At 35.8% G+C, this 11,886-nt stretch overlaps 1 protein-coding gene across 1 annotated transcript in view; it reads left to right on the top strand.

Annotated features, from left to right (window-relative positions):
* The window catches only part of LOC107675693 (collagen alpha-1(XXVII) chain A), a 75,185-nt gene that overhangs the window by 31,861 nt on the left and 31,438 nt on the right, over positions 1–11,886 (top strand). The window contains exons 8-14 of the mRNA XM_016470109.1: positions 456–500; positions 1,961–2,014; positions 2,950–2,994; positions 6,714–6,767; positions 8,979–9,023; positions 10,019–10,072; positions 11,259–11,303. Of these exons, the coding sequence (XP_016325595.1) occupies positions 456–500; positions 1,961–2,014; positions 2,950–2,994; positions 6,714–6,767; positions 8,979–9,023; positions 10,019–10,072; positions 11,259–11,303 (342 nt within the window). The remainder of the gene's footprint in view (positions 1–455; positions 501–1,960; positions 2,015–2,949; positions 2,995–6,713; positions 6,768–8,978; positions 9,024–10,018; positions 10,073–11,258; positions 11,304–11,886) is intronic.

Raw genomic sequence — 11,886 nt, 5'->3', positions numbered from 1 at the left:
TCCACAACTCTTACCCTGCGTATGCAAATCTTTTTGACGTCATTCTACCTTCATACTGCACAATATTAACTCTTGGGAGCTTGACTCCAGCAGGAAAACATTTATATCTGTAATACACACACACACACACACACACGCACACGTTTGCTCACTGAAACCCACATATGTTGCAAACGCACATGTGCAGATGCGCATTTTGTTCAACATAAAGGCGTGTGTGGAAAATATCGCACTGCTTTAGCTTATTGACTACAGATGGATTGGGTCAATAATGATGGTTCTGTCAAATGCATACTCACTGCTGGAGATGCGTATTTGTGGGCGTGTCTTTCCATATCCTTTTTTAGAAAGTGGTTTGTAGCCTTTCATTGGTCTTAGTTTATTTCAGTTTGTGTGTATGTTTGTGAAAATCACTAAGTGTTTACTAAATCGTCATATGTCCTCTTTGTGAACAGGGACAAAAAGGCCATCCAGGACCACCAGGCCTTCCCGGGGAACCAGTGAGTAATGCAGACAAACCCTGTTACACAAACAAACAAGCACATAAACAAACACTCAAAGTGTGAGGATATACTCACCTGAGTCAAAAACCTACGTCACAAGTCATAACTAATCCATGGAGATTTTTACCTCTTAAAATACACACACAGACATTCACATGACAAGAAAAAGTGCTTATAAAGCCCTCTGTGTTATTTAAGGTGAACCGTCCACTCAAGTCAAAAGTTTAGTGAGAGGAAAGACAAACACTCCCAGAGGAAAGTTTTATAGCTCAGAGTGTGTTCTTTCGTAACTCGGGAGCCTTAAATGTGAAGCGTGTAATTTCTGTGCCCAGCATCACCAAACAGAATTTCAAAAATAATGATTGATTTTAAAATAATTTGCGGAAATCACTCTTCCTGCCCACCATTGGTCATACAAACAAATAGCCCCGCCCCCAAACTTGTGCCATTGGTTGAACAAATATAGCCCTTGTTGGCAGATCTCATAACTACACACTTTGCGTTTATACATTATGTATACATTTTACTGTTTCTTTATGCTATAGTAAATTTAACAGTTTTACCAGTGTCTAATTCTGTTTTTAAGGTCTTTTAGTTTTTTTTTCTTTTGGTAGAAAAGGAAAGAAATCAACAATGACATACTTTACTTTTAAAAGTGAGTTCTTGAGTTCTCAGGTATTTAATTTTTGAGCATCAAATATTCTTCCTTAAAATTCTTTTGGAGAAATAAAAATAGTGAAAATGAGTTGTCGACAGAGCAAGAGCTATAAAATGAATATGACTAGCAGCTCTTAATGAATTTGCTGAGAAATGTTTGAGTTCATATTCTTCTTTCTGCGTGCTGCGTGTTTTATGCTTCATTTGGAAATCAAATATCACACCCAAACGCAAATATTAAGTTGTTCAAAAAGTATCAGACACATTCATCCACCAGCGTACACAGATGTACAGAAATCATGTTGTTTAGACATTATCGCTCCTTATATTTCCCATCACATCACACTAATGAATATTTCCTACATTTATTTTTAAAAAAGCCTTAATATTATATAGACTTAACCCACATTTATGTATAAATGAATATGATTGCATTCGTTCAAATTGTCAACTCAAAACTGCATCTAACTTCACTTTTCTTCATCGTTTTTGCTTAATGTCTTTGAATCAGCTCGATGTAGTACATCACATGAACACATTAAATACTGTCACAATACTGTCTTCAATTTCAACAGTAAATCTATTGATTTATCATTTCAAACCCAACAAACAAAATACATTTAGCTTGATTGTTCTTTTTCTTTCAAATGAAAACCATCGTTTGGTGTTTTGTTCCAAATATAGTGTAGTGACATTCATGCATTTTACATGTTCAGACACTTTTTGTGGTCTTTAAAATATATCCATGTACTTTAATAAATATCAGGAGAACCAACATTTCTCTTTGTCTTGTTTTACAGGGGGAACAAGGTCCTGATGGAGAAGCTGGAGCCAAAGGCTATCCTGGCAGGCAGGTGCAGTAGATCTTCCTCTGCTGTGTGGTGTGTATGTGTGTGCATGTGTTCGTTTGTTCGATTGAGTGTGTTTTGCCTTGTTTTTCATTAGCTGCTCATGGAAAATATGCAATTAATTTAGCAGTACGTTGCCCTGGCATCGAAATTGGGCTTTGTTCAGTATAGCTGCGGGCCACCGCGATTTAAAATCACAGCATTCAATTATAGGAAAGGGTGTATTTGCTCACTCTGACCACTTAGTATCGGGATGTTTTGATATGCTTGTGTTGTTTTCATTGATGGAGTTTTGGATTTAATCAGAATAAATCTCCATCCTTTTGAAATATGCATCCAGAACCACAATCCTTTGGTTTTTAACACATCTCGAGCTCATTGAAGTTGTTTGTATTGAAACATATAAAACGGTTCTTTGGAATACGTAAGTCTGATTGGTCAGTCGATGCATTCTGTGGTCAAATATCACTTTACTGTTTTTTCTTCTCACATAATAAAATCATTCAAGAAGTCAAATCAATATTTCACATAATTTAATTATTGATTTTGTCATCATTGCAAATGAACCCATTTTTCCTTTTTATGACCTAACCAAATCAAGAAAAAGCTAATTTGTCAAACATTTACCATTGCTATTTTGTCAGCCTAAATTTGAAAATATTTATTAAAGAAAAGATATAATATAGCTATAAAATATAAAAAATATATTATAAATAAACAAATAAAATATAAAGGTGTTTTGTGGCTCTTTAATAAATGAAGCCAATGATAAGACCATTATAAGTTCATCATGGTTTTTGTTGTTGTGGGCACACAAGTTTGGATACTTACTAAAAGAAACAAGCTATTCATTTTGGTTCCATTTTGCCTGTTAAATGATGTGTGTTGATTAAATCCTAAGCTTGTTTCTGAAGCCTCTCTCTCTCTTTCTTCTCTTCCAGGGTTTACCTGGTCCAATAGGGCCTGTTGGGCCAAAAGGGGCTCGGGTGTGTACACGTCTTTTCCCGTTTGATGTATGATTGCAACTTACAAAGCTGTCATTGTGACATTTGAGCTGTCTGAGTTGGCCGATAGTTACCGTTGCTAGGCTATTTGCATTGATCTTTTACAAAGCTAAAAATGTAGCTTACGACTTAGTTGAGTTTTAAAGTCAAGTGATTTGACCTCGACTCCATAAGAGAGATTTTTACTGCTACAGCTTCTCTTTTCTTTCGTCCCCCTGGTTTTTCCTTTTTCTGTTTTTTGAGTCAACAGAGACTCAACCATGACAAATTTGCTGCTGACAGCTGCCCGAGTCATAAGTGTGCGTTTATGTGTGTTTTTAGCCTCCTACGGTCACATTACCATGTTCATATGTACAGCCACCTTCATTTATATTGCCCTGTCGTCTATTTGATGTATTCAGAAACAATTTATATTTTATTCTCACTGTGCCACTTTATACATATACATTTTTATATAGCGTGCTCACACACACACGCACTTTAGCTGTTGTGTTTGTAGTCAAGCTGTATTAAAGGCTCTTTATCAGGCTAGGCTCTGCCCCCATTGGCTGGAATTTCCTGTTTAAAATCAGACTGAGGCCCTGCTGTTTTTAGGCACCGCACATACACACACAGACACGTCTTCCAATCAGTGCTGTGTAGAAACTGATTACGTGCAATCTGGATTACGTAATCAGATTCCAAATATAAAGTACTTGAAATTAGATTATATTACATTTTAAAATGCTCATAATTAGATTACATCTTTATGTTTTACAAAATTATTTACACAGTGGCAATAAACTATTCGTAAATTGATTGATTCACCCCAGTTCTTTTTTTTCCTTTCTAAATGAACCTACCAGTGATATACAGTTTGGGAAACCCTGCTGTAATGTAATGTTTAATGCTTTTCATGATGTTGATATAGAATGAAATATATTTTCTTTCGCTTTGTTTTTTTTGTTTTTTTAAATGAATAAGGAACACCATAATCCCATTCAAGTCTATGTGATAAATGAAAAGTAATCTAAACGTAATCAGAAAGTAGTCAGACTACATTACCTAATATTTGTAATTCAGATTATGTTACTAACTACAATTTTCATCATGTAATTGTAATTTGGAATTGTAGTCCATTACTGATTCCAAATTACGTGACAAAAATTGTTTTAGTAACGTAATCCATTGCATTACACATTTTAGGTAATATAATCGGATTACTTTTTGATTACTTTTTGATTACTTTTAGATTACTTTTAGATTACGTGTGACTCGTTTATTGCGTTGATTTAAATTGGATAATCTTGTACCATATTGATATAAAAATGCAAAGAGAATAAAAATATATTCCAGTTGTTATTAGCGACATGAAGTCCATTTAGCATTACGTCAAGGTTCGTTAAACTGGGGTTCATGAAGCATTTTAATGTGTTTGAAAGACGCAGGCCTTCCAAAGACAAAGTCTTGTGTGTATAATATGTAATCATGTAATCAATAAAAAAGTTACTGTAGTCTGATTATGAGTATTTTAAAATGCAATATAATCTAATTACAAGTACTTAATTTTTGACATCTGATTACGTAATCCAAATCGCATATAATCAGTTACTACCCAGCACTGTTTACTTAAAATATCTTTAGAGAAAAGTATTATTTTTCCTATTTTTACCCAAAATAGGGTGGTGTGAGCATTATGGAACGCTATAAACACATGTAATGTACGTTTTATTCATACTGGCGTCCTCATGCAGAAACTCCAAATATGCCTCACTAAAGTAATATAACTTATGACGTTCCACGAAATCCCTAATATGGACAAAGGCATCCAGAAATGCTTTAACTGAGCACTCATGAAGACAATAAACACACAACTGTGACAATATATGGTTTATCTGTGTTCTTCAAGCCATCTTGGGTATTTTCCTAAGAAATAAAACAATTTTGACAACACTAATGTCGACACGTAAAAGCATCTTGCATGGAATTTTTGCTGGCTGTTTGTGGGAGTGTTATTGTTGTACCCTTTGTTTGTGCATGTTGTCATCGTTTGTTCCCTGAAGTGAGCGTATGTGCCCTTGGACTACATTGTGGAGGCCAGCACCATGCAGTCCATGGGCATATACTCTTACTTCATGGCCTGCATCAACACGAAGACGTCCATCCGTTCATCCATCCATGACCTCTCCATTCATCTGTCCGTCCGCGTGATCAGTTCATACGGTGGATTTAGAGAAAAGTATTATTTTTCCTATTTTTACCCAAAATAGGGTGGTGTGAGCATTATGGAACGCTATAAACACATGTAATGTACGTTTTATTCATACTGGCGTCCTCATGCAGAAACTCCAAATATGCCTCACTAAAGTAATATAACTTATGACGTTCCACGAAATCCCTAATATGGACAAAGGCATCCAGAAATGCTTTAACTGAGCACTCATGAAGACAATAAACACACAACTGTGACAATATATGGTTTATCTGTGTTCTTCAAGCCATCTTGGGTATTTTCCTAAGAAATAAAACAATTTTGACAACACTAATGTCGACACGTAAAAGCATCTTGCATGGAATTTTTGCTGGATGTTTGTGGGAGTGTTATTGTTGTACCCTTTATTTGTGCATGTTGTCATCGTTTGTTCCCTGAAGTGAGCGTATGTGCCCTTGGACTACATTGTGGAGGCCAGCACCATGCAGTCCATGGGCATATACACTTACTTCATGGCCTGCATCAACACAAAGATGTCCATCCGTTCATCCATCCATGACCTCTCCATTCATCTGTCCGTCCTCGTGATCAGTTCATACGGTGGATGTCTGCTATTGGATTGATTGGAAGATTAAAGTCTTAAAAGATGATTAGTTTTCTTATTCAGGAGAGTCTATATGTAAATATTAACTTGTCTCAGATGTTTCTCCCTAAACTGTTGATGAACGAAAAGTACAGATCTATGAAATGAATGTGGATAGCATAATAAGCAACCACCTAGAACACCCTAGCAACCACTTAGAAAACCTTAGCAACCATATACTATGTAAAAGCTACCCAGAACACCTTAGCAACCACCTACAACACCCTAGCAATCACTTAGAACACCTTAGCAACCATATACCATGTAGCAGCTACCCAGAACACCTTAGCAACCACCTAGAACACCCTAGCAACCACTTAGAACACCTTAGCAACCATATACTTTGTAGAAGCTACCCAGAACACCTAAGCAACCACCTAGAACACCCTAGTAACCACTTAGAACAATTTAGCAACCATATACCACATAGAAGCTACCCAGAACTCTTTAGCAACTACCTAGAATGCCCAAGCAATCACTTAGCAACTACTGAAACACTTTAGAAACCATCTAGAACACCCTAGCAACAATATAGCAACAACTCAGAACAGCTTAGCAACGACTCAACGACTTAGCAACAGTATAGGAACTACTTAGAACACCTTAGCAAACACCTCGAATGTCCTAGCAACTACATAAACACCTTAGCAACCATCTAGAACACCCTAGCAACAATATAGCAACAACCCAGAACAGCTTAGCAACGACTCAAAACACCCCAGTAACCACATGTCAAGTATCCTGAACACCACTGTTACTGGAAAAAATGAGATATTTAAAAAGCGTGATTTGTGATCTTTCTTTGCTATTTTCCTCTGCTCCAGGCATCAATATTTAGCTTCCCTCTTTTTCTCTGTTTCGTCATAGGGTTTTATTGGAATCCCTGGACTCTTTGGTTTACCTGGAGCTGATGGTGAAAGAGTGAGTCTGTTCATGTTATGACTCATTTCTCAGCAGTCATGTGATCATAACAGACTCATCAGTGGGCGAATGTTCCAGCAAATGGCTGTTGTGTAACGCCGCTCAAGTACTTTACATGAATCTGTTAAAACTCCCACAGATACAAATACCTCATTAATGCAGTCACATCATCGACATGAACCATAAAATATGATTTCCTAATCATAGTGTACTAAACACCAAACACTAATTACTAAACATATGCAATTAATTCAGACTGCATTTAATCAATTTGTGTAAAGATCAGAAGTTTAAATTTAGAAAACATAGAATGTTCAGCATTCAAAGTATAAATAACAGCAATTATGTCAATGTAATATTTGCATTCTGAATTTGATTTGATCTCATCTGCCTTGAAAATATTTAGCTTTTAATAGCACAGTGACTACTGCTGTGTCCGATGTCACATTCTTTAAGAGTGTCCACTGAATCAATCCTACTCATTGTAACACTGCGTTTTTGCATACTACGGTATATAGTCAATGCTGGGCAGTAACTGATTACATGTAATCTGGATTACGTTATCAGATTACAAAAATAAAGCATTTGTAATTAGAGTATATTGCATAAAATGCTCATAATCAGATTACAGTTACTTTTTATGGATTACATGATTACATATTATTCACACAATGGCAGTAAATTCATAATTTATTCATAGTTTGGGAAACCCTGCTGTAATCTAATGTTTAATGCATTTCTTGATGTTGATAAAGGATGGAATATATTTTCTTTCTTTTTCTTTCTCTTAGTTTTTTCTCTAATATGGTACACAATAATACCATTCAAGTCTATGTGATAAACTAGTTAGGTCAAAAGTAATCTAAAAAATAATCAAGAAGTAGTCAGACTACATTACCTAATATGTGTAATCCAGATTATGTTACTAACTACAATTTTCGTCATGTAATTTGTAATCAGTAATGAACTACAATTTGTACAATTTCTTAAAAAAAAAAAAAACATGCACCTTTTAGACTTGCACTCTATTCATTTACTAACTGTTTGTTTTCTTTTTATTTATTATACAATTAACAAAAGCAAAAGAAAAGGCCTCTAACACTAGCTTGCTCTATTCTTATTAATTATTATATAATTAAAAAAAAAACCTTGCTACATGTACTGCGTTAAGATAACTGAGACTTGTTATAGCACTTGCATATCATTGTTCTCTCTTGTTGATTTTGATTGCTTCCATTGTCCTCATTTGTAAGTCGCTTTGGATAAAAGCATCTGCTAAATGACTAAATGTAAATGTTATGTAATGTAATGTAAGTAATCTACTAGCTTGCTCTATTCTTTTTCTATTCTATCTGTTTTCTTTTTATTTATTATATTATTTAAAAAACCCTTGCTACATGTACTGCGTTAAGATAACTGAGACTTGTTATAGCACTTGCATATCATTGTTCTCTCTTGTTGATTTTGATTGCTTCCATTGTCCTCATTTGTAAGTCGCTTTGGATGAAAGCATCTACTAAATGACTAAATGTAAATGTTATGTAATGTAATGTAAGTAATCTACCCAGCATTGTATATAGTGTATAGGAAAATGCTGATACTTGCTTGTTCTTACAAACACAGTGTGTTTCCTGAAGAAAAAACAAATCTAGTTATCTATTCCTGTTCTAGTTCTGACTGCTGTTACAGTTATTAATATGGAAATAGATTAGTGGTAGATTTTTAAATCAAGTGCTGCCCACTACTGGTAGATAGATGTATGCCAGTAGATTCCATCATTGAAATGTGTGTGTGTGTGTGTGTGTGTGTGCTGTAAAAGTGGAAACTACTTCCAGCTGGTTCTGGCCTTCATCTGAGGGTGTTTGGATGAGTCATATGATAGCAGAGTGTATACACACACACACACGCACACACACACACACACACACACACGACCCTGGACCACAAAACCGGTCATAAGGGTCAATATTTGGAAATTGAGATTTATACATCTGAAAGCTGAAAAAATAGGCTTTCTATTGATTTATGCTTTATTAGGATAGGACAACATTTAGCCGAGATACAATTCACACACACACACACACACACAGACAGACAGACAGACAGACAGACAGACAGAAACAGTGCTTCTTTCTAATGGTATAAGACTTTTAATTATTATTAGCATTTATTTAGTGTCTGTCTCTTTCTCTGTCTCTCTATCTTTTTCAGGGTAGTCCTGGTCCACCGGGGAAGAGGGGCAAGATGGGTAGGCCGGTAAAGTTTTGTCTCAACATACTTTATAGATACAGATGTGATTTTTTTGTGAGCATGTGTTTGAAATGTAAAAAAAAAAGTTATAAGATAAATTAATTTTATTGTATTGCATGGCCCTGCAGTGTAATAAAAAGTACAAACATTCCATGTAGTTTCTCAATATGAGGCCATTAAAGCTTCTTGCATAATAATTAGAAAATAATTATTTCTTAAATATTAGTTATTTTTATCATGAAATTATCATTGTCCCTTGGGCTTGGGACACAACCGATACACACACACACATACATATACACACTTACTAAGATGCAGAATCAGCCACACAGAGGTTGTTTAAATCAGCACAACCTTTGACATCTGACCTCATAGACTTCCTGTTGAATCAGCAGGGCTCAGTGTGTTATCTGTGTGATGTCATCATTAGCAGCGTTAGCTACCGCTGTCGCTCATGCTAAGGGTTAGTGATTCGAACAATCCCCATAATCCACAGTTTGGTGGGAACATGCTGGATAGACACATGCTAAAAACATTCAGAAAATCCACCACATACCATTGACCTAGCAACCACTTAGAACACCTTAGCAACTGCATACCAGTGGCCTGACAACCATCTAGAACACCCCAGCCTCCACTCAGAACACCTTAGCAAGTGCATAGCAATATCCTAGCAACCACATACCAACTCAGATCACCTTAGCAACCACTCATAACACCTAAGCAACCATCCAGAATAGCCCAGCAAACATTCAGAACACCTTAACAACCATCCAGAACACCTTAACCATGCAGAACACCCTAGTAACCACTCAGAAAACATAAGCAACCACATAGCAATCGCCTAGCAATGGTCCAGAACACCCTAGCAACCATGCTCTGGCAACCACTCACAATGTAGCTTTGTGGAGGCCACTTATGCTTCTTTAGAAAAGTCTAATTGTTTAAATATTCAGTGACTGTGATAGGCATGTGTTGTATTGTCTCTGTCTCTCTCTCAGGGTTTTCCTGGTGATTTTGGAGAGAGGGGCCCACCAGGACTGGACGGGGAGCCAGTGAGTTTAAAACTTGGTTTTTCATGCATATTCTTTTGTCTTTTTCTCATAAAGCAGATAAAACACTCACAACAGCAGTGTTGTATCTTCTGTACACGTTTCTTTGTTTAAGTTGGTATGGAAGACAAATTTAATTTGTCAAATACAAACAAGGCTGTGAAGGGTATGCTGAATATAAATAACTTAAAACAGCATAAGGTGGTTTGCTGGTTGTAAGGAGTCCCGCAGCCTGGCTTTGCTGGTCTGGTTTGCTGGTTTTAAAGGGTTTTTGGGCACTTGTAAACTAGTCAGCCTGGGAGACTGCCTTAAACCAGCTAAGACTAGCAAACCATCTTAGGCTGATTTATTTATAGATTCATTTAATTATTAGATTTTCGTCTACTGGACTTTTATTTTATTTTTCATTAATTAATTAATTAATTATTTCATTCATTCAGATATTTATGTATTTATTTATTTTTATTAATTCATTAGGGAAGGTGTTAGATCCTGCCTCTTTGCCCACTGGGATTTAATTTTATTTTTTAAATTAATTATTTTTATTTTTTTATTAATAATTTATTTAATTAATTTTATTAATTTTATTTATTTCAGTAGGGAATGCGTTAGATCATGTCTTTTTTAAACTAGAACTTCTTTGGGAAGGGGGGACTTTCATTCACATCGAATCTGTCCTTACTAAGGTCAATATCATAATAATTAATTATCATTCCCAAAAATGTCTCTGATTGGTTGGAGTAGGTGACATCATATCAGGAAGTGTTTGAGTCAAATCCCGCCTCTTTTTCACCTGTAAATGCGGGGACTGTAAGAGGAAGTTGAAAGCCTTCTCATTTCCTGTTCTCCCTTTCCTGAAAAGAGGAGTGAAGTGCTCCTTTCATCCTTTCATCCTTTCATCACACCAGGGGAACGAGAGGAAATGGCTCCGGCACGCTGCTGCAGAGCCAACAACAAACCATCTCTGTTTCTAGAAAAACACTCACACATGCTCGCTCTACGACACACACTCATTTGAACGGTCATATTAATATCTCTGAATATGAAGAGGGTGCATTTACACAGCACATATTATAAATGACAGACATTTAGAGGTGCATGCATGTACTAACATATGAAGCACTGGCAGTCTGTACTTGTTTCAGATGGACGGAGTAACGCTCTGTGTGTTTCTGTGTTTCTATGTCAGGGTGTTATAGGGGCTCCTGGTCCTCCTGGTGTCCATGGATTGATTGTAAGTGAAATGGTTTACTTAAATTTATTTTAGAGGCAGATTTGTCCCCAAAAGTGAGCTAAATCTGACAAAACGAGGCATCCAGAGATGTCCTTGAAAAATGCTTCATGCATAATGAATAAGGTTTTTGTGTGAATGTAAGGATTTACGCTCCGCTAGAGTGACCAGATGACCTTAGTGAGAAAAATTGGGGCAGATCAGAGATGTAGAGCTTGAAATTATATGCAGGTGGAATGCAATATTTATTTTGTATTTTTTTACAATTTATGGAAGTGATGCAGAATATAGGGAACCAAAGAAACATTACATTAAAAATGGGTTTGATGCATTTGAACTTCAGCTAACTTAGACATAGACTAACTATTGATATTAAAATCCAACACAGCACAACTTTTGCTGACGTGAGGTGTAATATTTCTTCATTTTTTTTTAAAGAAAATTAATAATTAATATTTTTTTAAAGAAATTAATACCTTTATTCAGCAAGGATGCATTCAATTTGTTAGAAGTGACAGTAAATATATTTATAATGTTTCAAATAAATGCTGTTCTTTTGAACTTTTACTCATCAAAGAATCCTGAA

This window comes from Sinocyclocheilus anshuiensis, unplaced genomic scaffold, assembly GCF_001515605.1.
Source record: "Sinocyclocheilus anshuiensis isolate Anshui unplaced genomic scaffold, SAMN03320099.WGS_v1.1 scaffold708, whole genome shotgun sequence".
In the NCBI taxonomy this organism is placed as follows: Eukaryota; Metazoa; Chordata; class Actinopteri; order Cypriniformes; family Cyprinidae; genus Sinocyclocheilus; species Sinocyclocheilus anshuiensis.
Note: the sequence above shows the minus strand (reverse complement) of the source record. Positions and strands in the feature narration are given on the sequence as shown.